The sequence below is a fragment of the Triticum urartu genome, chromosome 7 (genome assembly GCF_003073215.2).
Source record: "Triticum urartu cultivar G1812 chromosome 7, Tu2.1, whole genome shotgun sequence".
NCBI lineage: Eukaryota > Viridiplantae > Streptophyta > Magnoliopsida > Poales > Poaceae > Triticum > Triticum urartu.
Genome location: NC_053028.1, coordinates 474,406,570 through 474,432,214, shown reverse-complemented (window position 1 = coordinate 474,432,214; position 25,645 = coordinate 474,406,570). Strand labels below are relative to the sequence as shown.

Below are 25,645 nucleotides of genomic sequence, written 5' to 3'. Positions count from 1 at the left end.
TCCCTCACGTTAAGACCTTTCTTGGTCATCTTTCGGGTCACGAATACCCAGCCATTCGCTTTCACGAATGAAAGCATGGAAAACTTTTAGTCTGAGAAAAAAAATCCAATAATCAACAATATTGAGCATAAAAAATAACCCCATGTTGGTCTAGTTAAAATATATGCACATTAAACTTTTAAAACCTTCTTCTATATTCTAAATCATCGTTGGGCAGAATTAGAATAAAACATCATCCTTCTACATTAATTCCATATCACCGTTGGGCGGAAATGGAAATAATGCATATAACTCATAAACAATGTGATGATAGTATTTCTATTAAACAACTTTCCTAAGAAATAATAATCATCATCAACTTTATTGCAGCGGGAACAAGAAATATACATTTCTCTAGTTCAAGAGCATTTCTTGATCTTTATCTTGTTGGGGAACGTAGTAATTTCAAAAAATTTCCTACGCACACGCAAGATCATGGTGATGCATAGCAACGAGAGGGGAGAGTGTAGTCTACGTACCCTCGTAGACCGACAGCAGAAGCGTTATGACAACGCGGTTGATGTAGTCGTACGTCTTCACGGCCCGACCGATTAAGCACCGAAACTACGGCACCTCCGAGTTTTAGCACACGTTCAGCTCGATGACGATCCCCGGACTCCGATCCAGCAAAGTGTCGGGGAAGAGTTCCGTCAGCACGACGGGGTGGTGACGATCTTGATTCCACGGCTCATCGTAACGTTAAGCGTGCGGACCCTACGGGTTCGAGAACAATGTAGACATGATCGAGACATGTCTCCGGTCAATAACCAATAGCGGAACCTGGATGCTCATATTGGCTCCCACATATTCTACGAAGATCTTTATCGGTCAGACCGCATAACAACATACTTTGTTCCCTTTGTCATTGGTATGTTACTTGCCCGAGATTCGATCGTCGGTATCTCAATACCTAGTTCAATCTCGTTACCGGCAAGTCTCTTTACTCGTTTCGTAATACATCATCTCGCAACTAACTCATTAGTTGCAATGCTTGCAAGGCTTATGTGATGTGTATTACCGAGAGGGCCTAGAGATACCTCTCCGACAATCGGAGTGACAAATCCTAATCTCGAAATATGCCAACCCAACATATACATCTGGAGACACCTGTAGAGCTCCTTTATAATCACCCAGTTACGTTGTGACGTTTGGTAGCACACAAAGTGTTCCTCCGGCAAACTGGAGTTGCATAATCTCATAGTCATAGGAACATGTATAAGTCATGAAGAAAGCAATAGCAACATACTAAACCGTCGGGTGCTAAGCTAACGGAATGGGTCAAGTCAATCACATCATTCTCCTAATGATGTGATCCCGTTAATCAAATGACAACTCATGTCTATGGTTAGGAAACATAACCATCTTTGATTAACGAGCTAGTCAAGTAGAGGCATACTAGTGACGTTTAGTTTGTCTATGTATTCACACATGTATTATGTTTCCGATTAATACAATTCTAGCATGAATAATAAACATTTATCATGATATAAGGAAATAAAATAATAACTTTATTATTGCCTCTAGGGCATATTTCCTTCATATCTCTTCTCTGAAAATTGATCACTTTGATACAAAATTTATCAGATATTTAAGCTTTGAACATAAGACTCATAGAATTATAGCATTGTTATCAACAACGTTGGTCAGAAAATAACAATACCATATTTTAACTTAAAAAAATATCTTTCTTTTATCATAGGAGAAACTATCTGCATCTTATTTCACCCACAGGGGAAAAACATTGCTTAGAACAATTCTTCCAATTAAAATTTCCCGTTGGTTTCAATTTAACTGGAGGATCAACTTTTACTTTGCAGCGGAAACTTTACAGTATTTTATTCAGAAACAATTCTGTACTCTTTTACTCTCTAAGCAATTTTAACCGGCTGGTTAAAAAATGCATTAGAGAAGCAACAATTTGATCTTTTACTTTAATTCTATTCACTTTTAAAAGATCACTTTTATTTTTATTTGCAGCAGAAAACATGAATAAAAATTCATGAACCTTTTATTCTTTACAGAAGCATTTTCTTTTACTTTTCTATTTTCTAAACAGACATTTCATTGGATTTGTTTGAACAGAATAAATCTGAGCAAATATAAAATAAAATAAAAAATAACAGACAAACTTTCTGATGGGCCCTTTTAACTGCGCGGCCCATCCCTCGGCCTGCCAGCGCGCGCGCCGCTCGCGGCTCACGGCCTGCTGGAAGCTCTGCTCGTCCGCCCGAGCTCCTCGGCCCACGGCCGACCGCGGCAGCGCTGCTGGAGCCTGGTCCGTTCTCTCTTTCGGCCCACTGGCCTGGAGCTGCTTTAGGGTTTCGATCCAGACCGTTCAGTCCGATCGAATGGCCTAGCTCTTTTTTCGGTCAAACAAAAGTGAGACAGAGAGCTCCCGACCCGAAAACCCTAGCCACTTTCGTTTCTACTCTGTCCCCTCGTCTCTCTGTTCGCCACAGACGGCGGAACCCCGGTCGCCTTTGACGGCGGAGGAGCCATCGCGCCGCGCGAGCCGTTTCCCTTATCCCTTTCCTTTCTTCTTTCGCAGAGGGAGAGAGAGAGCGACGACTGCGCCTCCTCTGCTCCCCCTCGCCTCTCCCTCTTGCTCGCGACGGCGGCCTCTGAACGGGTCGTCGAGCCACCGCGCCACGCGCAGTCGCCGGCGACGGCCACCGCCGTCGCGATTCTTTCTTTCCCTCTTCTTGATTTCACCCATCCACTAACCTCCTGTATGCGCGCGAGAGAGAGCAGAGAGGTGTCGCGGCCTTCCGATGCGGCGCCCCCGCCGACCCCTTTGCCGGCGTGCGCGAGCACCTCGAGGGTGAACGCGCCGCCGTCAAACGGCTTGGTGGTGGTGCCCTTTGCCCCGTGTGGGGTTGGTTCTTCGTTCCCGCACCTCGGCTTGCCGATGCGTGTGGGGATCGAGAGGAACAGGCGCGGCCGGAGTGGCGGCGCACTTTGCCGGCGGCCCAAGGCCTTCTCCGGTGTACTTTTGTGTTCTTTTGTTTGCTTTTCATTGCCCTGTTAGGGTTCTTTGGGGAGGAGGGGATTTCCTTTTCTTTTCTGTACCGAAAATCCTAAACCAATCTCTGGCTGATACCATTGATAGATCCCTGGATCGGTTAGGGTTAAGGATTCACGGTGGTCTTTACCTTTTCCTTGGATCGGTGAGCCCGATGGGGTGGCCATGGTGGATGGCGGCGGCGGTGATGGCAGATCGTGGGCGAAGTGGTGGCGGCGCTTCCCATCAGCACTGCACTAACCCTAACCTAGATTGGTAGGGGATGTAGGTGGGACCTCGTGTTGCGACCCATGGTCCCACCTCTTTATATATAGTGCAGGTGACAGGGGCCCGTCACCCATAGTGGGTTGAGCGCCCCCGATCAGGGCGCGGATCTAAGGGCCCGGTGGGCCGTTGGGCCCACACAGTGGAGATCATCCTAACAGGGTTCACTATGCGTAGCAACTGAGCTAATCTGCATTATAACCTGCGAAATACGATCGCATAGCTCCAATAAAAGCTATTGTGTTGACCTAAAGAAACATAACAACACAAGTGTTTTCTGAAAATCAGTATGCATCATATGAAATTATGAATAGACTGTTTCAACATGCATCACCACCCTAGGTTGTGGCGTGCGCTCAGCTTTGCACCCAGCCTGCCACCCGGGTTCCATTGTTGGGCCCCACAAATGTGCGTGCCTGGGTTGTTTCTTCTGAATCAATACGCTACAGGGGCTAGTCCCTGTTGGTCGAATTTCGTTTTGGTTGGTCAAATTAAATTTGTTGCACTATCTTTCTCATGAGAAAAACAGAAAATGCCAACAAATCCTAGCTATGTTTCTACATCTTCGTCGTAATAGTCACCTGACACATCATCGTGCTTGTTTTGATCAGGGTCCCGGAGCATGTGGAGGAGGTGAGCAGCCGTGAGCTTGGGGATACAAGCAAGGATCTGTCTAGGTTTGAGACCCTGACGCTGAATGACACACCTCACACGCTTGAATCAGCTGACGGGTATGTCCATCTTCCTTTTGTAAGTTACTAATAACTGGTTTGTTGAAGCGCTGGGTACTTTTTATGACCCGTATGGCTGCACCAATGGGTAGAGTACTTGTTATGACCCCTATGGTTGTACACTGGTACTTGTTGGGTGTGTTTGGTAACAATCTCACCCTAGCATGGTTGTTCTCTCCTGAGACTGGTGGCATGTATCCATATCTGATAGATTCGGTTACCTTCTCCTTGAGGTGGTGAGGATGCCACCACGATTATGAGATTATGATGGAAAATGAATTATGTAAACAATGGTAGCAAGAATTTGTGGATAATTCGTTTGATTCAAACAACTTCTTCTCAGCACACACACTTTCCTCGTGCATTGAAGATCGATTATTGATATCTGTTTTTGTTAGGACTTTCAAGCTTCAAATTTAGTCACAGTAGACGTTGACTAAAGCATGGATGTAAATTGTTTGGCCTAGGGTGGTGATACATGCTGAAACAGTCGATTCACAATTTCATATGATGCATACTGATATTCAGAAAACAGTTGTTGTTGTTACAGTTGTTGTTGTTATGTTTCTCAACAAATAGCTTTAAATGGAGCTATGCGATTGTCTTTCGCATGTCATAATGCAGATTAGCTCAGTTGCTACGCATAGTGAACCCCACATCATCCGTATTTCTAGAACCTGGTTAGTGAACCCCACGTAGTGAACCTGTCTTATATCCATACACAAATACTATAATCAAAGGTTCATAGTGAATAAAGCAAGGTTTATTACATGACTTTTCTCCTATATCTAAGCAAAGAGTGCTTATAGTCTATTAATGCAAGTTTAATTAAATTGAGAATCAGTTTATTGCATCTTGTCCCATGTTGTATCACTACACGAACTTTCTTGTATATCTATCTAGATTACATTATTAACCATGTTTTGCTGACCGGATTCTTATATTTCTGTCTAGGCAGGAAATATTTGGAGGATTTTATCCACTCGACCATCAAGGTGATATAAAATTTGAGAGAAGACAAGCTGAAGAGCGAGCTCAATTTTTCCAAGCACAAGGATATTGGCCACTCGACTTTGAAACTAACAGAGAATATGCAGACATGAAAGTTGGAAAACAAACTCAATCAGTCCAAGCACGGGGACAACATACTTACGCTTCTAAGGAAGAAGAAATTTTGTAAATGCGAAACGATGGATGAGCGAGGAGGCGATGGTGGCTTTCACAAGATACATTGAGAGCAAAGATGATCTTAAGGTTCTCCACGTCTGCTCTAAAATGCTTTTTATTGTTGGGACTGTAGAGAACTATGACTAACACTTGTTTCATCTTAGGGACTTGATTATGAATTTGACGAGCTTGTCCATCAATGTCTTAATGTGGAGGATTATTTAAAGATATTCCATCACTTCAACTTTACTGTCAAGATAAAGAAGCTTGGCTCAGCTGATTGGATGTCGGTGATGTACTTCGCCGAGGTCAAATCGATATGTATGATAAAACTCTATGCCTGTTATCCTTTGGAGCAAGATCAATATGGTATGGAAACTTTTCACCTTATGACTTGTAGTGACCTAAAAAGATTCTAACATTGTGATTTACTTTGGCAGGTGAATGTTATGCCCGTGAGAACCAAGGAATGGGTGAACTGAGGCACCCGTTAAAAGGGATATACGATATGGGCAGGGAAGATATACAACCTCCCTTCTATTATGAGGACAGTGACTCTGATGAATTCAATCCAGCAACAGTCCGGAGTTTATCTTCTGATGATGATATGAGTTGATGATGGCCTTGTCCTTTATTCTAGTACTGTAAGTTAGCTGTAGCTCTTGTATGCTCTTGATCTGTTGATTCCTAGTTGATTTATGAATGTATTCCTAGCCCCAGCAGCATCTGAAGAATATCGAGTAGCAGCGCAGCAATGGTTTGTAACACTGGTATTATGCGTTGTTGGTTCTGATGTCACACTCGTATTTTCTTTGATGCGACTGGTTTACTCTGCTTTAAATTGTTGCTGTCACGGTTGGTGAACTGCAAGTTCTTATTTACCTTTTTTTGGTATAATTGGCATTCCGTTCACCAAAGCAAACGGCCAAACCAGCAGGTTTGCAGAATTGCAGTGGCCGCATGGCCTGGTTGTGCACCACCTGCAGCTAGACAGTCTGCTACTTTGAACTTGACAAGATTTAAACGAGCAGAGAAGTCAATCTCCCTGGCCAGTCATATTCTTCTCCGTTTAACAGCCTGCACCAGAGTAGTAGAATCCTATTCTACCATTGCAGAGGGCGTTCCGCGCCTGTAGTTATTTACGGTCCATTTTTTGTGCTGGAGATTGAATTTTGCTTGCCTTTGTTAGATACTGAATGTAATTTTCTTAAATTTTTATGTCTTTTATCGTTGGAAATTTTGAATATAAATCCAGAACCTTATATGTCTTTCATCGTTGGAAATTTTGAATATAAATCCAGAACCTTAGGGCATCTCCAACGTGACCCGCAAACCTCCTGCAACCGTCCGGACCGTGTGGTCCGGACTGCGGAAGCCATCCAAGGCAGTCATGTATCGGTCCGCGACGCGGTTCGGACGCGATATCTTCCACAAACCGAAAACAAAAATGGGGAAGGTTTGCGGGTGTGCGGACCCATCCAAGCCCGCTTCTGACTGCCCTGACCCACCAAAATCCAAACCCCCTTCCCCTCCCCACGCGTTTTCGGTCACCGCCGCTCCAGAGCGTCAGCGTCTGCATTCACGCCCGGCTAGAGCGGACGCGACCACTCACTGGCACTGACATTGAAGCGGTGCGCCGTTCGAGAAAGCGTCACCTGCATCATTTCCTCGTGTAGGTGACTGTCGCGCGTTCAAACGACACGACAGTCGCCCATCTACCACCTGCATTGATGGCACACAGTTGCCGAGGCGTGATGACCCACAAGTATAGGGGATCTATCGTAGTCCTTTCAATAAGTAAGAGTGTCGAACCCAACGAGGAGCAGAAGGAAATGATAAACGGTTTCCAGCAAGGTATTCTCTGCAAGTACTGAAATAAGTGGTAACAGATAGTTTTGTGATAGGATAATTTGTAACGAGCAACAAGTAACAAAAGTAAATAAAGTGCAGCAAGGTGAACCAATTCTTTTTGTAGCAAAGGACAAGCCTGGTCAAACTCTTATATAGAGAAAATCGCTCCCGATGACACATGGGAATATCGTCAAGCTAATTTTCATCACGCTCATATGATCCGCGTTCGGTACTTTGATAATTTGGTATGTGGGTGGACCGGTGCTTGGGCACTGTCCTTACTTGGACAAGCATCCCACTTATAATTAATCTCTATTGCAAGCATCCGCAACTACAACAAAAGTATTAAGATAAACCTAACCATAGTATGAAACATATGGATCCAAATCAGCCCCTTACAAAGCAATGCATAAACTAGGGTTTAAGCTTCTGTCACTCTAGCAACCCATCATCTACTTATTACTTCCCAATGCCTTCCCCTAGGCCCAAATAATGATGAAGTGTTATGTAGTCGACGTTCACATAACATCACTAGAGAAGAGACAACATACATCTCATCAAAATATCGAACGAATACCAAATTCACATGACTACTAATAGCAAGACTTCTCCCATGTCCTCAAGAACAAACGTAACTACTCACAAAGCATAAACATGTTCATAATCAGAGGGGTATTAATATGCATATAGGATCTGAACATATGATCTTCCACCAATTAAACCAACTAGCATCAATTACACGGAGTAATTAACACTACTAGCAACCTACTAGCACCAATCCCGGACTTGGAGACAAGAATTGGATACAAGAGATGAACTAGGGTTTTGAGAGGAGATGGTGCTGATGAAGATGTTGATGGAGATTGTCCTCTCCTGATGAGAGGAGTGTTGATGATGATGATGGCGATGATTTCCCCCTCCCGGAGGGAAGTTTCCCTGGCAGAATAGCTCTGCCAGAGCCCTAGATTGGTTCCGCCAAGGTTCCGCCTCGTGGCGGCGGAGTTTCGTCCGAGAAGATGGCTTATGATTTTTTCCCATCGGAAGACTTCATATAGCAGAAGATGGCCACCGGAGGGCCACCAGGGGGCCCATGAGGTAGGAGGCGCGCCCAGGGGGTAGGGCGTGCCCCCCACCCTCGTGGGCAGGGTGTGCCCCCCTGGTGAACTTCTTTCACTAAGTATTTTTTATATATTTCGAAAACGTCTTCCGTGAAGTTTCAGGACTTTTGGAGCTGTGCAGAATAGGTCTTTAATATTTGCTCATTTTCCAGCCCAGAATCCCAGCTGCAGGCATTCTCCCTCTTTATGTAAACCTTGTAAAATAAGAGAGAATAGGCATAAGTATTGTGACAGAATGTGTAATAACAACCCATAATGCAATAAATATCGATATAAAAGCATGATGCAAAATGGACGTATCAACTCCCCCAAGCTTAGACCTCGCTTGTCCTCAAGCGAAAGCCGAAATCGAAAAATATGTCCACATGTTTAGAGATAGAGGTGTCAATAAAAATAAAATACGGACATGAGGGCATCATGATCATTCTTAGAACAACAACTTATATAATTCTTGTCATATGATTTCTTATGCTAGAGTAATAATTCAATCACAATTTCAAGTATGAATCGTAAACTTTATTGAAAACTAACAAACTATAATCTCAGTCATTGGAGCAATTATAATTTATCATAACATAGGAAAGAGTCAATGTATAAGAGCTTTTCCGCAAGTCCACATACTCAACTATCATATAGTCTTTCACAATTGCTGACACTCACGCAATACTCATGGGTATGGAGTTTTAATCAGACACAGAGAAAGATAGGGGTTTATAGTTTTGCCTCCCAACGTTTTACCTCAAGGGTAATGTCAACAATAATAGTTCATGGAAACTCACATCCAATAAGCCATATATACCAGGATCTTTCCAACATACTGTGCTTGCCAAATGATGAAATGTAAAAAGGAAGGGTGAAGATCACCATGACTCTTATGCAAGGTAGGAGATAAAAGTAAAAGATAGGCCCTTCACAGAGGGAAGCAGAGGTTGTCATGCGCTTTTCTAGTTGGATGCACAAAATCTTAATGCGAAAAAACGTCACTTTATATTGCCACTTGTGATATGGACCTTTATTATACAGTCTGTCGCTTTTATTTCTTCCATATCATACGATCGTATAAAGCTTATTTTCTCCCACACTAATAAATCATACATATTTAGAGAGCAATTTTTATTGCTTGCACCAATGACAACTTACTTGGAGGATCTTACTCAATCCATAGGTAGGTATTGTGGACTCTCATGGCAAAACTGGTTTTAAGGGTATTTGGAAGCACAAGTAGTATCTCTACTTGGTGCGATGAATTTGGCTAGCATGAGGGGGAAAGGCAAGCTCAACCATGTTGGATGATCCATGACAATATAGTTTATCTCAGATGTAAGAAAACATAACCCATTACGTTGTCTTCCTTGTCCAACGTCAACTCTTTAGCATGTCATATTTTAATGAGTGCTCACAATCATAGAAGATGTCCAAGATAGTATATTTATATGTGAAGACCTCTCTTTCTTTATTACTTCCTATTAATTGCAATGATGACCAAAACTATGCTTGTCAACTCTCAACAACTTTTATTCATCATACTTTTTCTATGTGAGCTCATTACTCTCCATAAGACTCACATGATCTCTTTGTTTCTTTTTATTTCTTTATCTTTTCTTTTATTCACTTAGGATCATGGTAAAATAATCAAGCCCTTGACTCAGCACTAATCTTTATTATATATAGCTCACGGATAGAGATGGCAATTTTATCCATGGATCTGGATACCCATGGATACCCGACCCGGTTGGGCAAGGGTATGGAGCGCATTTCTGCCCATGGGTCCGTGTATATGGATACCCACGAACAGCCGGGTTGGGCACGGTTATAGTTTGTGCTCCATGGATATCCAATGGATACCCGTATGACATGTGAGGCCATATGCCAGTGATAGTAGAAAGAGCGAATCAATGGGAAATGGCAGGCAATATGCAACTGGTGCCATAAGCTATATGCTGCAGAATCAACCTCTAGTATGTCACACTTAAGGACTCATCGTATTACTTGTTGCCTACTTATGCATGTAGGTTATGTTGTCATTTGTGAGTGAATGACAATGAGCTAATTTGATATTTGGGAAGGCTTCATGCTGACTTTTCTATGCCCATGGAGCTCCATGGGTATGTGGGTATCCAGCGGGTTTGGGCATGGGCACAAGTTGTGCCCATGGATAATTTGGTGGATGGGCACAGGGTAGGAAGATGGGTCATGGGTTGGATTTGGACCAGCTCCACCTGCCCCAAACCCGACCCATTTGTTGGGATTCGTAGTAATTTCAAAAATTTTCCTACGCACACGCAAGATCATGTGATGCATAGCAACGAGGGGGAGAGTGTTGTCAACGTACCCACGCAGACCGACTGCGGAAGCGTTGACGCAACGTAGAGGAAGTAGTCGTATGTCTTCACGATCCAACCGATCAAGTACCGAAACTACGGCACCTCCGAGTTCGAGCACACGTTCAGCTCGATGACGATCCCCGGACTTCGATCCAGCAAAGTGTCGGGGAAGAGTTCCGTCAGCACGACGACGTGGTGACGATCTTGATGCACTACAGCAGCAGGGCTTCGCCTAAACTCCGCTACAGTATTATCGAGGAATATGGTGGCTGGGGGCACCGCACACGGCTAAGGAATAGATCACGTGGATCAACTTGTGTGTTCTAGGGTGCCTCTACCTCAGTATATAAAGGACTAGAGGGGGGAGGCTGGCCGGCCACAGGAGGCGCGCCAGGAGAGTCCTACTCCCTCTGGGAGTAGGATTCCCCCCCAATCCTAGTTGGAATAGGACTCCTTGAGGGGGGAAAGAGAGAGAGGGGGCCGGCCACCTCTCCTAGTCCTAATAGGACTAGGGGAAGGGGGGAGGCGCACAGCCACCTTGGGCTGCCCCTTTCTCCTTTCCACTAAAGCCCACTAAGGCCCATATAGCTCCTGGGGGGGTTCCGGTAACCTCCCGGTTCTCCGGTAAAATCCCGATTTCACCCGAAACACTTCCGATATCCAAACATAGGCTTCCAATATATCAATCTTTACGTCTCGACCATTTCGAGACTCCTCGTCATGTCCCCGATCTCATCCGGGACTCCGAACTCCTTCGGTACATCAAAACTCATAAACTCATAATATAACTGTCATCGAAACCTTAAGCGTGCGGACCCTACGGGTTCGAGAACAATGTAGACATGACCGAGACACGTCTCCGGTCAATAACCAATAGCGGGACCTGGATGCCCATATTGGCTCCTACATATTCTACGAAGATCTTTATCGGTCAGACCGCATAACAACATACGTTGTTCCCTTTGTCATGGGTATGTTACTTGCCCGAGATTCGATCGTCGGTATTCCTATACCTAGTTCAATCTCGTTACCGACAAGTATCTTTACTCGTTCTGTAATACATCATCCCGCAACTAACTCATTTAGTTGCAATGCTTGCAAGGCTTAAGTGATGTGCATTACCGAGAGGGCCCAGAGATACCTCTCCGACAATCGGAGTGACAAATCCTAATCTCGAAATACGCCAACCCAACATCTACCTTTGGAGACACCTGTAATGCTCCTTTATAATCACCCAGTTACGTTGTGACGTTTGGTAGCACCCAAAGTGTTCCTCCGGCAAACGGGAGTTGCATAATCTCATAGTCATAGGAACATGTATATGTCATGAAGAAAGCAATAGCAACATACTAAACGATCGGGTGCTAAGCTAATGGAATGGGTCATGTCAATCAGATCATTCAACTAATGATGTGACCTCGTTAATCAAATAACAACACTTTGTTCATGGTTAGGAAACATAACCATCTTTGATTAACGAGCTAGTCAAGTAGAGGCATACTAGTGACACTAAGTTTGTCTATGTATTCACACATGTATTATGTTTCCGGTTAATACAATTCTAGCATGAATAATAAACATTTATCATGATATAAGGAAATAAATAATAACTTTATTATTGCCTCTAGGGCATATTTCCTTCAGTCTCCCACTTGCACTAGAGTCAATAATCTAGATTATACAGTAATGATTCTAACACCCATAGAGCCTTGGTGCTGATCATGTTTTGCTCGTGGAAGAGGCTTAGTCAACGGGTCTGCAACATTCAGATCCGTATGTATCTTGCAAATCTCTATGTCTCCCACTTGGACTAGATCCCGGATGGAATTGAAGCGTCTCTTGATGTGCTTGGTTCTCTTGTGAAATCTGGATTCCTTTGCCAAGGCAATTGCACTAGTATTGTCACAAAAGATTTTCATTGGACCCGATGCACTAGGTATGACACCTAGATCGGATATGAACTCCTTCATCCAGACTCCTTCATTTGCCGCTTTCGAAGCAGCTATATACTTCGCTTCACATGTAGATCCCGCTACGACGCTTTGTTTAGAACTGCACCAACTGAGAGCTCCACCGTTTAATGTAAACACGTATTCGGTTTGTGATTTAGAATCATCCGGATCAGTGTCAAAGCTTGCATCAACGTAACCATTTACGACGAGCTCTTTGTCACCTCCATATACGAGAAGCATATCCTTAGTCCTTTCAGGTATTTCAGGATGTTCTTGACCGCTGTCCAGTGATCCACTCCTGGATTACTTTGGTAGCTCCCTGCTAGACTTATAGCAAGGCACACATCAGGTCTGGTACACAGCATTGCATACATGATAGATCCTATCGCTGATGCATAGGGAACATCTTTCATATTCTCTCTATCTTCTGCAGTGGTCGGGCATTGAGTCTTACTCAATTTCACACCTTGTAACACAGGCAAGAATCCTTTCTTTGCTTGATCCATTTTGAACTTCTTCAAAATTTTTGTCAAGGTATGTTGTTTGTGAAAGTCCAATTAAGCGTCTTGATCTATCTCTATAGATCTTAATGCCTAATATGTAAGCAGCTTCACCGAGGTCTTTCATTGAAAAACTCTTATTCAAGCATCCCTTTATACTATCCAGAAATTCTATATCATTTCCAATTAATAATATGTCATCCACATATAATATCAGAAATGCTATAGAGCTCCCACTCACTTCCTTGTAAATACAGGCTTCTCCAAAAGTCTGTATGAAACCAAATGCTTTGATCACACTATCAAAACGTTTATTCCAACTCCGAGAGGCTTGCACCAGTCCATAAATGGATCGCTGGAGCTTTCACACTTTGTTAGCTCCCTTTGGATCGACAAAACCTTCTGGTTGCATCATATACAACTCTTCTTCCAGAAATCCATTCAGGAATGCAGTTTTGACATCCATCTGCCAAATTTCATAATCAAAAATGCGGCAATTGCTAACATGATTCGGACAGACTTAAGCATCGCTACGGGTGAGAAGGTCTCATCGTAGTCAATCCCTTAAACTTGTCGAAAACCTTTTGCGACAAGTCGAGCTTTGTAGACAGTAACATTACCATCAGCGTCAGTCTTCTTCTTGAAGATCCATTTATTCTCAATTGCTTGCCGATCATCGGGCAAGTCAACCAAAGTCCATACTTTGTTCTCATACATGGATCCCATCTCAGATTTCATGGCTTCAAGCCACTTTGCGGAATCTGGGCTCATCATCGCTTCTTCATAGTTCGTAGGTTCATCATGATCTAGCATCATGACTTCCAGAACGGGATTACCGTACCACTCTGGCGCGGATCTTACTCTGGTTGATCTACGAGGTTCAGTAGTATCTTGTTCTGAAGTTTCATGATCATTATCATTAACTTCCTCACTAACTGGTGTAGGTGTCACAGGAACAGTTTTCTGTGATGTACTACTTTCCAATAAGGGAGCAGGTACAGTTACCTCATCAAGTTCTACTTTCCTCCCACTCACTTCTTTCGAGAGAAACTCCTTCTCTAGAAAGTTTCCGAATTTAGCAACAAAAGTCTTGCCTTCGGATCTGTGATAGAAGGTGTATCCAATAGTTTCCTTTGGATATCCTATGAAGACACATTTCTCCGATTTGGGTTCGAGCTTATCAGGTTGAAGCTTTTTCACATAAGCATCGCAGCCCCAAACTTTTAGAAACGACAACTTTGGTTTCTTGCCAAACCACAGTTCATAAGGTGTCGTCTCAACGGATTTTGATGGTGCCCTATTTAACGTGAATGCGGCCGTCTCTAGAGCGTATCCCCAAAACGATAGCGGTAAATCAGTAAGAGACATCATAGATCGCACCATATCCAGTAAAGTACGATTATGACGTTCGGACACACCATTACGCTGAGGTGTTCCGGGTGGCGTGAGTTGCGAAACTATTCCACAATTTTTCAAATGTACACCAAACTCGTAACTCAAATATTCTCCTCCATGATCAGATCGTAGAAACTTTATTTTCTTGTTACGATGATTTTCAACTTCACTCTGAAATTCCTTGAACTTTTCAAATGTTTCAGACTTATGTTTCATTAAGTAGATATACCCATATCTGCTTAAATCATCTGTGAAGGTGAGAAAATAACGATATCCGCCACGAGCCTCAATATTCATCAGACCACATACATCTGTATGTATGATTTCCAACAAATCTGTTGCTCTCTCCATAGTACCGGAGAACGGTGTTTTGGTCATCTTGCCCATGAGGCACGGTTCGCAAGTACCAAGTGATTCATAATCAAGTGGTTCCAAAAGTCCATCAGTATGGAGTTTCTTCATGCGCTTTACACCGATATGACCTAAACGGCAGTGCCACAAATAAGTTGCACTATCATTATCAACTCTGCATCTTTTGGCTTCAACATTATGAATATGTGTATTACTACTATCGAGATTCAATAAGAATAGACCACTCTTCAAGGGTGCATGACCATAAAAGATATTACTCATATAAATAGAACAACCATTATTCTCTGATTTAAATGAATAACCGTCTCGCATTAAACAAGATCCAGATATAATGTTCATGCTCAACGCTGGCACCAAATAACAATTATTTAGGTCTAATATTAATCCCGAAGGTAGATGTAGAGGTAGCGTGCCGACCGCGATCACATCGACTTTGGAACCGTTTCCCACGCGCATCATCACCTCGTCCTTAGCCAATCTTTGCTTAATCCGTAGCCCCTGTTTCGAGTTGCAAATATTAGCAACAGAACCAGTATCAAATACCCAGGTGCTACTGCGAGCATTAGTAAGGTACACATCAATAACATGTATATCACATATACCTTTGTTCACCTTGCCATCCTTCTTATCCGCCAAATACTTGGGGCAGTTCCGCTTCCAGTGACTAGTCTGCTTGCAGTAGAAGCACTCAGTTTCAGGCTTAGGTCCAGACTTGGGTTTCTTCTCTTGAGCAGCAACTGGCTTGCCGTTCTTCTTGAAGTTCCCCTTCTTCTTTCCTTTGCCCTTTTTCTTGAAACTAGTGGTCTTGTTGACCATCAACACTTGATGCTCCTTCTTGATTTCTACCTCCGCAGCTTTCAGCATCGCAAAGAGCTCGGGAATAGTCTTGTTCATCCCTTTCATATTATAGTTCATCACGAAGCTCTTGTAGCTTGGTGGCAGTGATTGGAGAATTCTGTCAATGACGCAATCAGCTGGAAGATTAACTCCCAATTGAATCAAGTGATTATTATACCCAGAAATTTTGAGTATATGCTCACTGACAGAACTGTTCTCCTCCATCTTGCAGCTATAGAACTTATTGGAGACTTCATATCTCTCAATCCGGGCATTTGCTTGAAATTCTTGATCCATATGCTCCTGTTCGAGGCCCCGTAACTTTGCATCCGTAGCTCCGATTTGGGCATATAGCATATCAAAATGTTCATCTCAGAGAGTACATCATTTCATTCCATTGCATCATTTTCATTAGAGTTCATCTTGATGCCCGAAATGCTGTTAGAAGAGGGCTACTTGAGTTAATTGTCAGATCTGTTACTCCGTTTAGCACTTTTGTCATTTTTGCCATGATTATTGTGTGCATGCTATGCCCGTGAGTTCTACATGTGTTTTGTTAAGGGTTTTGTCATATTTCCAGAGGTGCAACCCATATATTTTTAGGATGTGTGTGGTGACTTGTGCAAGCTTGCAAAGTGGTGCACTTGCTAATTCTGTTTTCAGGGACTTAGTAATTTCACTAAGTCCTGGGATTGTTTATCTCACGATGCCATATGTTCATATTGTTTCCTAGTGATCCGTGCCTCTTTTGAGGATGATCAGTAAGGGAGTTTTGTTAATATTGTAGTGCTCTATCCATACATGTCTTTGTTTGCAATTATGGATCACCCTAGCTTGAGTCAATAGAGCTCTACTTTTGCTTCGTTGCGAATCTGGGCAGATCGTCAACTTGTTTGCGATTTTGCCGATGTTATTGTAGTTGATCCGTGCATGCTATGCCATTGTTCTTGCCAGTTCTAGCTTGCATTTTGTGCCTTCTTAGGAGATGTATGCTTGTCTTGCCATGACTTGCACCGTAGTGAGTGCATCGAGCTCGTAAACATGCCTTCGTGAGTTTTGTTTCAGCATGTGTCAGTTTTTCACTAAGTCTGGAACTGATTATGTTTTTGCTATGTTCACATGCTTGCAATTGTATTTTCTGCTCCGTTTTGGCTCAAGGTCACTAAGGGACTTTTGTTAAGCTTGTTGAGTAACTCCATGCCATGTCTTTCTTTGTCATGTTCAGGTCCTGTAGCATGTTGTTTTGTTGCTCCGAAGAGGGCTATATGATCTGAAATTCCAGACAAGTGTTAATTTCACTAAGTCTAAGATCTGTTTTACCATTTGCGTTTTTGCCATGCTTGTTTGAACCTGTTAATGGATGATTTGGCCGTAGCTCAGTGCTAGACTTTTGTTAAGCATCTTGTGTGCATCCCTGCCATGTATTTTGTTGTCATGTTTGGTGGCTGTAGCATGTTCATCTCATTGCATTTAGATGCCTACTTGCTGTAAATCGCAGACCGGTGTCATTTTTGAATCGCTTGCCATTTCCAAACCGTAACTCCGATTCCGGCGTTCTTTATATCGTTTTCAAGCGATTTCATCTCATCTTTCCAGTGGCACCCTTGGAATTCCAAGTTGAGGCCAGGTTCATGCATTTCCTGTCATATCTTGCATTTTGCATCCCGCATCGCATCCCGCATAGCATATCATCTTTGCATCGTGTTGTTTGAGTTTGCACGTGGTTGATTGTATCCTTGTTGCTTGTTTGTCTTGTTTGGGTAGAGCCGGGAGACGAGTTCGCTAACAAGGAGCCCGTTGAGTTTGCTTTCGAGGATCCAGTCAACTCTGACAACTGTGTAGGTAAGATGATCATACCCTCGAAATCACTACTATCTTTGCTATGCTAGTTTGCTCGCTCTTTTGCTATGCCATTGCTACGATGCCTACCACTTGCTTGTAAGCCTCCCAAATTGCCATGTCAAACCTCTAACCCACCTTGTCCTAGCAAACCGTTGATTGGCTATATTACCGCTTTGCTCAGCCCCTCTTATAGCGTTGCTAGTTGCAGGTGAAGATTGGAGGCCGTTCCTTGTTAGAACATCTTTTATTTACTTGTTGGGATATCATTATATTGCCATGTCATCTTAATGCATCTATATACTTGGTAAAGGGTGGAAGGCTCGGCCTCTCGCCAAGTGTTTTGTTCCACTCTTGCCGCCCTAGTTTCCGTCATATCGGTGTTATGTTCCCGGATTTTGCGTTCCTTACGCGGTTGGGTTATAATGGGAACCCCTTGATAGTTCGCCTTGATTAAAGCTTTTCCAGCAATGCCCAACCTTGGTCTTACCATTTGCCACCTAGCCTCTTTTCCCTCGGGTTTCCGGAGCCCGCGGGTCATCTTATTTTAAACCCCCCCGGGCTAGTGCTCCTCTGAGTGTTGGTCCAAACTAGAGTCCTGTGCAGCGCCCCCTCGGGGAAACTCGAGGTTTGGTTTTAGTTGTATGGAGCGCTCATCTGAGTGTGCCCTGAGAAAGAGATATGTGCAGCTCCTATCGGGATTTGTCGGCACATTCGGGCGGTGTTGCTGGTCTTGTTTTAACCTGTCGAAGTGTCTTGAATTACCAAGATACCGAGTCTGATCGGAACGTCTTGGGAGGAGGTCTATTCCTTCGTTGACTGTGAGAGCTTGTCATGGTCTAAGTTGGGATTCCCCTGCAGGGATTTGAACTTTCGAAAGCCGTGCCTGCGGTTATGAGAAGATGAGAATTTGTTAATGTCCGGTTGTAGATAACTTGAAGCTTAATTAAATTAAAATGAATCAACTGAGTGTGTTACTGTGATGGCCCCTTCTCGGCGGAGTCCGGGAAGAGGACACAGTGTTGGAGTAATGTTTGCGCAGGTTTCTCTATAGTTACTCGCTCGTGCTTTGCCCCCTCTTCTCGCTCTCTTTTGCGGATAAGTTAGCCACCATACTTGCTAGTCGCTTGCTGCAGCTCCACTCATATTTTTACCTTGCCTTACCTATAAGCTTAAATAGTCTTGATCGTGAGGGTGCGAGATTGCTGAGTCCCTGTGGCTCACAGATTACTATTACATCAGATGCAGGGCCTGATGATTCCGCTCCAGGAGACGCGTATGAGCTCAAGTGGGAGTTTGACGAAGACTCTCAACGTTACTATGTTTCCTTCCACGATGATCAGTAGTGGTGCCCAGTTGGGGGTGATTGGGACCGTGTCGCATGTTGGGTTCTCTTTTATTTTGGCGCCGTAGTCGGGCCATGAGTGTTTGGATGATGTAATGTTATTTATGTACTTGATTGACGTGGCTAGTGTAAGCCAACTATGTTATCTCCCCTTTATTATTTACATTACATGGGATGTTGTGAAGATTGCCTGACTTGCGACATATGCCTTCAATGCGATTATATCTCTAAGTCGTGCCTCGACACGTGGGAGCTATAGTCGCATCGAGGGTGTTACAAGTTGGTATCAGAGCGATCCCTGACCTTAGGAGCCCCATTGCTTGATCGTTTTTAGCGGCTGAGTTGTGTCTAGAAAAATGTTTTGAGTCTTTTAGGAATTATATATCGGAGAGTTTAGGAATTCTTTTTACTTCCCAGTCTCCTCATCGCTCTGGTAAGGCATCCTGACGTAGAGTTTTGACTCTTCTCTTCTCAAATTTCACTAAATTTTTTTTAGGATCACGCGGGTATCTTGGAATCGTTCCGATGGTTTTATGATGAGAACATTGACTTGGTGCCTCCTGTCAGGGGTTTAGTGGAAGTGTCCCGGGGAGTTGAGCTCTGAGGTGTTGTCATCATAATTTTATCGTTGCAATTCTGGAATACCTGAGTTTAGTACGCCGACATCGAAAATCTCTTTTATGCAGTTCGTTGGTGAGATAACCTCGATGCCACCCAGTACTGGGGCGGGAGTTCGGGAGTATCGCCATAACTTGTATAACGGATACTTTTTGAAGGTTGAGGTAGATGTTTTCCGAAGGTTTCTTGGTTATGTGTTGAAGGATGGATACAGCTGGATGTAGGATTTGCTAGTTTGGGTGAGATATTATGCTTCCCCTGTATCCCCAACACCTGATTGCATAACCGGAAAGGTTCAGGAGTTTCATAGGTGGGAATTCTAGTAGCTCTAGTTCTTCTTCCACGGATATTGGTTTGAGATTGGGATTTCTTACCGATTATTCGTTCTTGATCCGCACCTTGTTGATTTATTTCTCTACCTTAATTCTACGTGGCTTCTCAATTTATGGATATGTGACCATTTCAAGAGGAATGCATTCATTCATTTTGTTCGGATGTGAAGACTATATGTTGCAATTTTTCATTCCGTTGGATTCAGCTTCAATATTTATCTATCAATGTGCTAATGGTGGTCAACCTCTTCAGGATGGCTCCTCCAACGCGCACGACTCCGAATCCTGATCCGCCACCACCTCCACCTCCTCCAGAGGCATGGCAAGCTGTGATGGCCGCAACCAATGCAAACACACATCTGATCATGCAAATTCTCCAAGAGCGCAATCAAGGCAGTCAAGGGAATCAAGGCAGCAATCAGAGTCACTTTGCTACACTCAACCAGTTCCTTGCTAATGGGCCAAAGACTTTCAGCAATTGTGTTGAGGCAACCGATGCTGACGATTGGCTTGTGGATCTGTGTAAGCATTTCGAGTGCAGTAACGTCAGGCCTGAGGACTTTGTTAAGTTCGCTTCCTTCCAACTCAAAGATCAAGCTGCAGAATGGTTCCAGCAGTACAAGGACTCCAGAGGTGGACGTGTTATCACTTGGGATGATTTCTGTCGAGATTTTCGAGCTCATCATATTCCCTAGAGCGTGGTTGAAAGCAAGCGTGAGGAATTCCGCAATCTGAAGCAAGGCTCTTTGTCTGTCTATGACTACAACAAGATGTTTCAGAAGCTCGCCCGCTTTGCCAAGCAGGACGTCCCTGATGAGAAGAGCATGATATATCAGTTCAGGGGTGGTCTCAGAGAAGAAATTCAGCTAGCTCTTGTTCTTTTCGAGCCATTGAGATACGATGAGTTCTACAACATGGCACTGAAGCAAGAGGCTGCTCAGTTGAGGTGTGATGCTTCCAAGAAGCGAGTCAGAGATGCTACTCCTTCTTCCTCTACTCAAGTGGCCAAGCAACAGAAGTTTTGGCTTCCTCCTCCTCCGTTCCGTCAGCCGTATCAGCAGAAGAGCAAAGGTGGCAGTGGTTCTTCCCCCCCCCCCAACCCCGGCTTTAGAACAAGACTTCGTCTCAAGCTCCAAGATCGAGTGCTCCGTATCACCGTCCGCTTTCAGAGGTCACGTGCAACAAGTGCCAACAGAAGGGCCACTATGCCAACAAGTGTTTCAACCAGAGGCGTCTTCCTCCTCCTCCTCCTCCTCCTCCTCCTGTCAGATCGGCAAGTAAAGCTGTGGTCAAGCATAACCCCAAGTTCGCCAAGGTCAATATGGTGAATGCAGCTCAGGTAGAGGACTCACCAGATGTCATCATGGGTAACCTTCCTGTTAATGATATTCCTGCAAAAGTTCTTTTTGACACGGGTGCATCGCATTGCTTTATTTCCAAACCTTTTGCATCAAAGTATGAGTGTGATTATCAGTATATGCAAAGTTCCTTGCAAATTGTGTCACCGGGCAAGCAGATGACAGCTAACACCTGCGTCCCTGAGGTTACTATCACATTGGGTGACTACAAGTTCCTTTCTTCCCCAATCGTTCTTGGTAACTCGGATATTGATCTTATTCTCGGAATGGATTGGCTTTCTAAGCACAAGGCACATCTTGATTGTGCTGCCAGGCAGATTCAATTGACTCATTCGTCTGAGGATGTAATTGTCTTTGCCGCTCGGGATAATACTATCCGTCTGTTTTCTCTCAATGAGAAGGGTGAATTGGATGCCATCTCTCAAATTCCAGTTGTTTGCGAATATCAAGACGTCTTTCCAGAAGAGCTTCCAGGAATGCCTCCGCACCGGCCAGTTGAATTTGTTATTGATCTTGAGCCTGGTACGGAACCTGTGTGCAAACGTCCTTACAAGCTCGGACCTGAAGAGTTGAAGGAGCTGAAGAAGCAACTCGATATGCAAGAGAAAATGGGTCTCATCCGGCCTAGTTCTTCTCCGTGGGGTTGTGGTGTTCTTTTTGTGAAGAAGAAGGATGGAACGGACCGACTTTGTGTTGATTACCGTCCAGTGAACAAGAAGACCATCAAGAACAAATACCCACTTCCCAACATCAATGAGCTGTTCGAACAACTCAAAGGTGCCCAAGTATTCTCCAAGCTTGATCTCCGTATGGGCTATCATCAGATTCGCATTCGTGAAGAAGATATTCCCAAGACAGCATTCAAAACAAGCTTTGGTTCATATGAATACACTGTCATGTCTTTTGGCCTCGCCAACGCTCCTCCGACGTTCTCTCGCATGATGAACTTCATCTTCAACGCCTACACCAATGACTTCGTTTTGGTCTATCTCGACGACATTCTGGTTTTCTCCAAGAACAAGGAAGATCATGCCAAACACTTGCGTTTTGTTCTTGATAAGCTCAGGGAACATCAGTTCTACGCCAAGTTCTCCAAGTGTGAATTTTGGCTCGATGAGGTTCTTTATCTTGGTCATATCATCTCTGCCAAGGGCATTGCCGTGAATCCTGAGAAGGTGTCTGCAATTGTGAATTGGGAACCCCCTCAGAACGTGAAGCAACTCCGCAGTTTTATCGGTCTCGCAAGCTATTGCCGAAGATTCGTTGAAAACTTTTCTAAGATCGCGAAGCCTCTCTCTAATCTTCTCCAAAAGCACGTCAAGTACGTTTGGTCTCCGGAGTGTGACATTGCTTTCAACACTTTGAAAGAGAAATTGATCACTGCTCCAGTTCTGACTCCGCCTGATGAATCCAAGCCGTACGAGGTCTTTTGTGATGCCTCTCTCCAAGGTCTTGGCGCAGTATTGATGCAAGAGAAGAAAGTTGTTGCTTATACATCTCGCCAGTTGAAGCCTAATGAGAAGAACTACCCCACTCATGATCTCGAGTTGGCGGCAGTTGTGCATGCTCTTTTGACTTGGAGACATCTTCTATTGGGAAGAAAAGTGGATATTTTCACTGATCACAAGAGTCTCAAGTACATCTTCACTCAGCCTAATCTCAACCTCAGGCAAACTCGATGGGTCGAAATGATTCAAGAGTATAATCCGAGTATTGAGTATACTCCAGGCAAGGCCAATGTGATTGCTGACGCTTTGAGCAGAAAGGCTTACTGCAACAGTCTGATTCTCAAGCCTTATCAACCCGAGCTTTGTGAAGCTTTCCGCAAACTTAATCTGCAAGTTGTTCCTCAAGGATTCCTCGCCAACCTTCAAGTCTCTCCTACCTTAGAAGACCAGATTCGCCAAGCCCAGCTTCTTGATGCTATGGTGAAAAAGGTGAAGATTGGGATTGCCAAGAGTCAGTCCAAGTACAAGTGCTACCGCCTTGATGACAAGGACACTCTCTTCTTCGAGGATCGTATTGTTGTACCCAAAGGTGACCTCCGTAAAGTGATCATGAACGAGGCTCACAATTCTCTCCTCTCTATCCACCCTGGGAGCACGAAGATGTATCAGGACCTCAAGCAAGCTTATTGGTGGACTCGAATGAAGCGCGAGATCGCCCAATTCGTGAATGAATGTGATGTCTGCAGAAGAGTGAAGGCAAAACACCAAAGGCCAGCAGGTCTCCTCCAACCTCTTGCCATTCCAGAATGGAAGTTTGACCACATTGAAATGGACTTCGTGACTGGATTTCCAAAGTCCAAGCGTGGCAATGATGCTATATTCGTTGTCATCGACAAACTCACCAAAGTGGCTCACTTTCTGCCTATCAAAGAGTCGATCACTGCAGCTCAATTGGCGGAACTCTATACCTCTCAAATTGTCTCTCTGCACGGTATTCCTCAAGTGATCTCTTCAGACCGTGGCAGCATCTTTACCTCGAAGTTTTGGGATTCTTTCCAGAAGGCCATGGGCACGAACATCCGCTTCAGCACTGCTTTCCATCCTCAAACAAGCGGTCAAGTCGAGCGTGTCAACCAGATTCTTGAAGATATGCTCAGGGCTTGTGTGATCTCCTTCGGCATGAAGTGGGAGGATTGTCTTCCTTATGCTGAATTCTCCTACAACAACAGTTTTCAAGCAAGTTCGGGCAAGGCCCCTTTTGAAATTCTGTATGGCAGGAAGTGCCGTACCCCTCTCAACTGGTCTGAAACCGGTGAACGTCAGCTTTTGGGTAATGACTTAATCACAGAAGCAGAAGAAATGTGCAAAGTCATTCGAGATAACCTCAAAGCAGCCCAATCCCGCCAGAAGAGCTACTATGATAGTAAGCACCGCGATTTGGCTTTCGAGATCGGAGATCATGTTTACCTCCGTGTCTCTCCTATGAAAGGTACTCGTCGCTTCGGTATCAAAGGGAAGCTTGCCCCTAGATACGTGGGACCTTTCAAGATTGTCAGCAAGAGAGGCGACCTCGCCTATCAACTCGCGCTTCCTTCAAACTTTGCAAATGTTCATGACGTGTTCCATGTCTCTTAGCTTCGAAAGTGCTTCAAGACTCCTAACCGCACCGTCAACTTCGAGGACATTGAGCTCCAAGAAGATCTCTCTTATCGTGAGCACCCAGTTGCTATTCTTGAAGAGACTGAACGCAAGACTCGCAACAAGTCAATCAAATTTCTCAAAGTCAAGTGGTCACACCATTCCGACCGTGAAGCTACCTGGGAACGCGAGGATCACCTCCGTTCTGAGTACCCGGTGTTCTTTCAGTCCTAGATCTCGGGACGAGATCCTTTCGTAGTGGTGGACTGTTGTAACACCCCGGATGTAACTTTCCCTATTTGTACTCCAACTCTTGCCGTTTCCGGCGTTAAGTTATATTTATTTCCTCGGGTTCGGGTCTTTGTCTCCATGTGTTTTTGTCGTTGTCATGCATCTCATATCATGTCATCATGTGCATTGCATTTGCATACGTGTTCGTCTCATGCATTCGAGCATTTTCCCCGTTGTCCGTTTTGCATTCCGGTGCTTCGTTCTCCTCCGGTGGTCATTTCTAGCTTTTTTTCGTGTGTGGGGATTAAACATTTCCGGATTGGACCGAGACTTGCCAAGCGGCCTTGGTTTACTACCGGTAGACCGCCTGTCAAGTTTCGTATCATTTGGACTTCGTTTGATACTCCAACGGTTAACCGAGGGACCGAAAAGGCCTCGTGTGTGTTGCAGCCCAACACCCCTCTAATTTGGCCCAAAACCCACCTAACTCTGCTCCATGTCCTAGAGCGTTCGATCACGATCGCGTGGCCGAAAAACGCACCTCATTTGGACTCTCCTAGCTCCCTCTATGCCTATTTAAACACCCCCCCGAAATCCGGATCTTCCTCTCCCCCGAAAACCCTAATTTCGCCTCCGCGCCGGCCGGACACGTCCGTCTGGGCCGGACAAATCGCCGCCGCCCGCACCAGTGGCAAGCTGCCACGTGGCGCACCGCCGCCACTGCCGCCGAGGCTCGCGAGGCCCATCCGGAGCCCTCCCGGCCCGAATCGCCCCCCCGCCGCCTACCGAAGCTGCCGCCCTCCTCTTCGCGCCTGGCCGCCCGAGGCGACCGGAGCCGCCGCGCGCCGCTCGCCGCCGGCTGGCCACAGCCCGCCGCGCCGCCCTGGTCCGGCACCGCCCGAGCCGCCGCAGGAGCCCGCCGGCGTCGCCCCTAGCTCCGGCCGGTCCTAGCTCCAGCTGCCGCGGGGCCCTGCGCCGCCGCCCCGGCCGCAGGCGACCTCGCCTCCGCCGGCCGGCGTCCTCGTCCCCGCCGTCCTCGACTTCCGCGCCGCCGGTGAACAGTGTCGCGAGATCCGATCCGGTTTCGGTGAACAGTAAACCCTAGGAGTAATTTCACTAAGTCCCGAAATTCTTGATCCATATGCTCCTATTCGAGGCCCCGTAACTTTGCATCCGTAGCTCCGATTTGGGCACATAGCATATCAAAATGTTCATCTCAGAGAGTACATCATTTCATTCCATTGGATCATTTTCATTAGAGTTC

The 25,645-nt window shown here is 44.8% G+C and overlaps 1 protein-coding gene across 2 annotated transcripts; it reads left to right on the top strand.

The window, feature by feature from the left end:
• The first annotated feature begins 2,449 nt into the window (after nt 1-2,449).
• Nucleotides 2,450-6,087, top strand: LOC125524669. 2 transcript variants are annotated; one of them, XM_048689704.1, is made up of 4 exons: nt 2,450-4,056; nt 5,015-5,310; nt 5,388-5,592; nt 5,664-6,087. In XM_048689704.1, the coding sequence occupies exons 2-4, from the start codon at nt 5,251-5,253 to the stop codon at nt 5,837-5,839; spliced, it is 441 nt and encodes a 146-aa protein (XP_048545661.1). In that variant the 5' UTR covers nt 2,450-4,056; nt 5,015-5,250; the 3' UTR covers nt 5,840-6,087. The 2 variants fall into 2 exon arrangements, with proteins under 2 accessions (XP_048545661.1, XP_048545660.1); XM_048689703.1 differs by having other exon boundaries at nt 5,011-5,310.
• The last annotated feature ends 19,558 nt before the right edge of the window (nt 6,088-25,645 follow it).

Excerpts from the sequence above, each read along its gene's own strand:
- LOC125524669 (XM_048689704.1), top strand. The coding sequence starts at position 5,251 with ATGAGCGAGGAGGCGATGGTGGCTTTCACAAGATACATTGAGAGCAAA. Across the intron at positions 5,311-5,387 it reads AGAGCAAAGATGATCTTAAG|GGACTTGATTATGAATTTGA; the intron begins GTTCTCCACGTC and ends GTTTCATCTTAG. Across the intron at positions 5,593-5,663 it reads TTTGGAGCAAGATCAATATG|GTGAATGTTATGCCCGTGAG; the intron begins GTATGGAAACTT and ends TTACTTTGGCAG.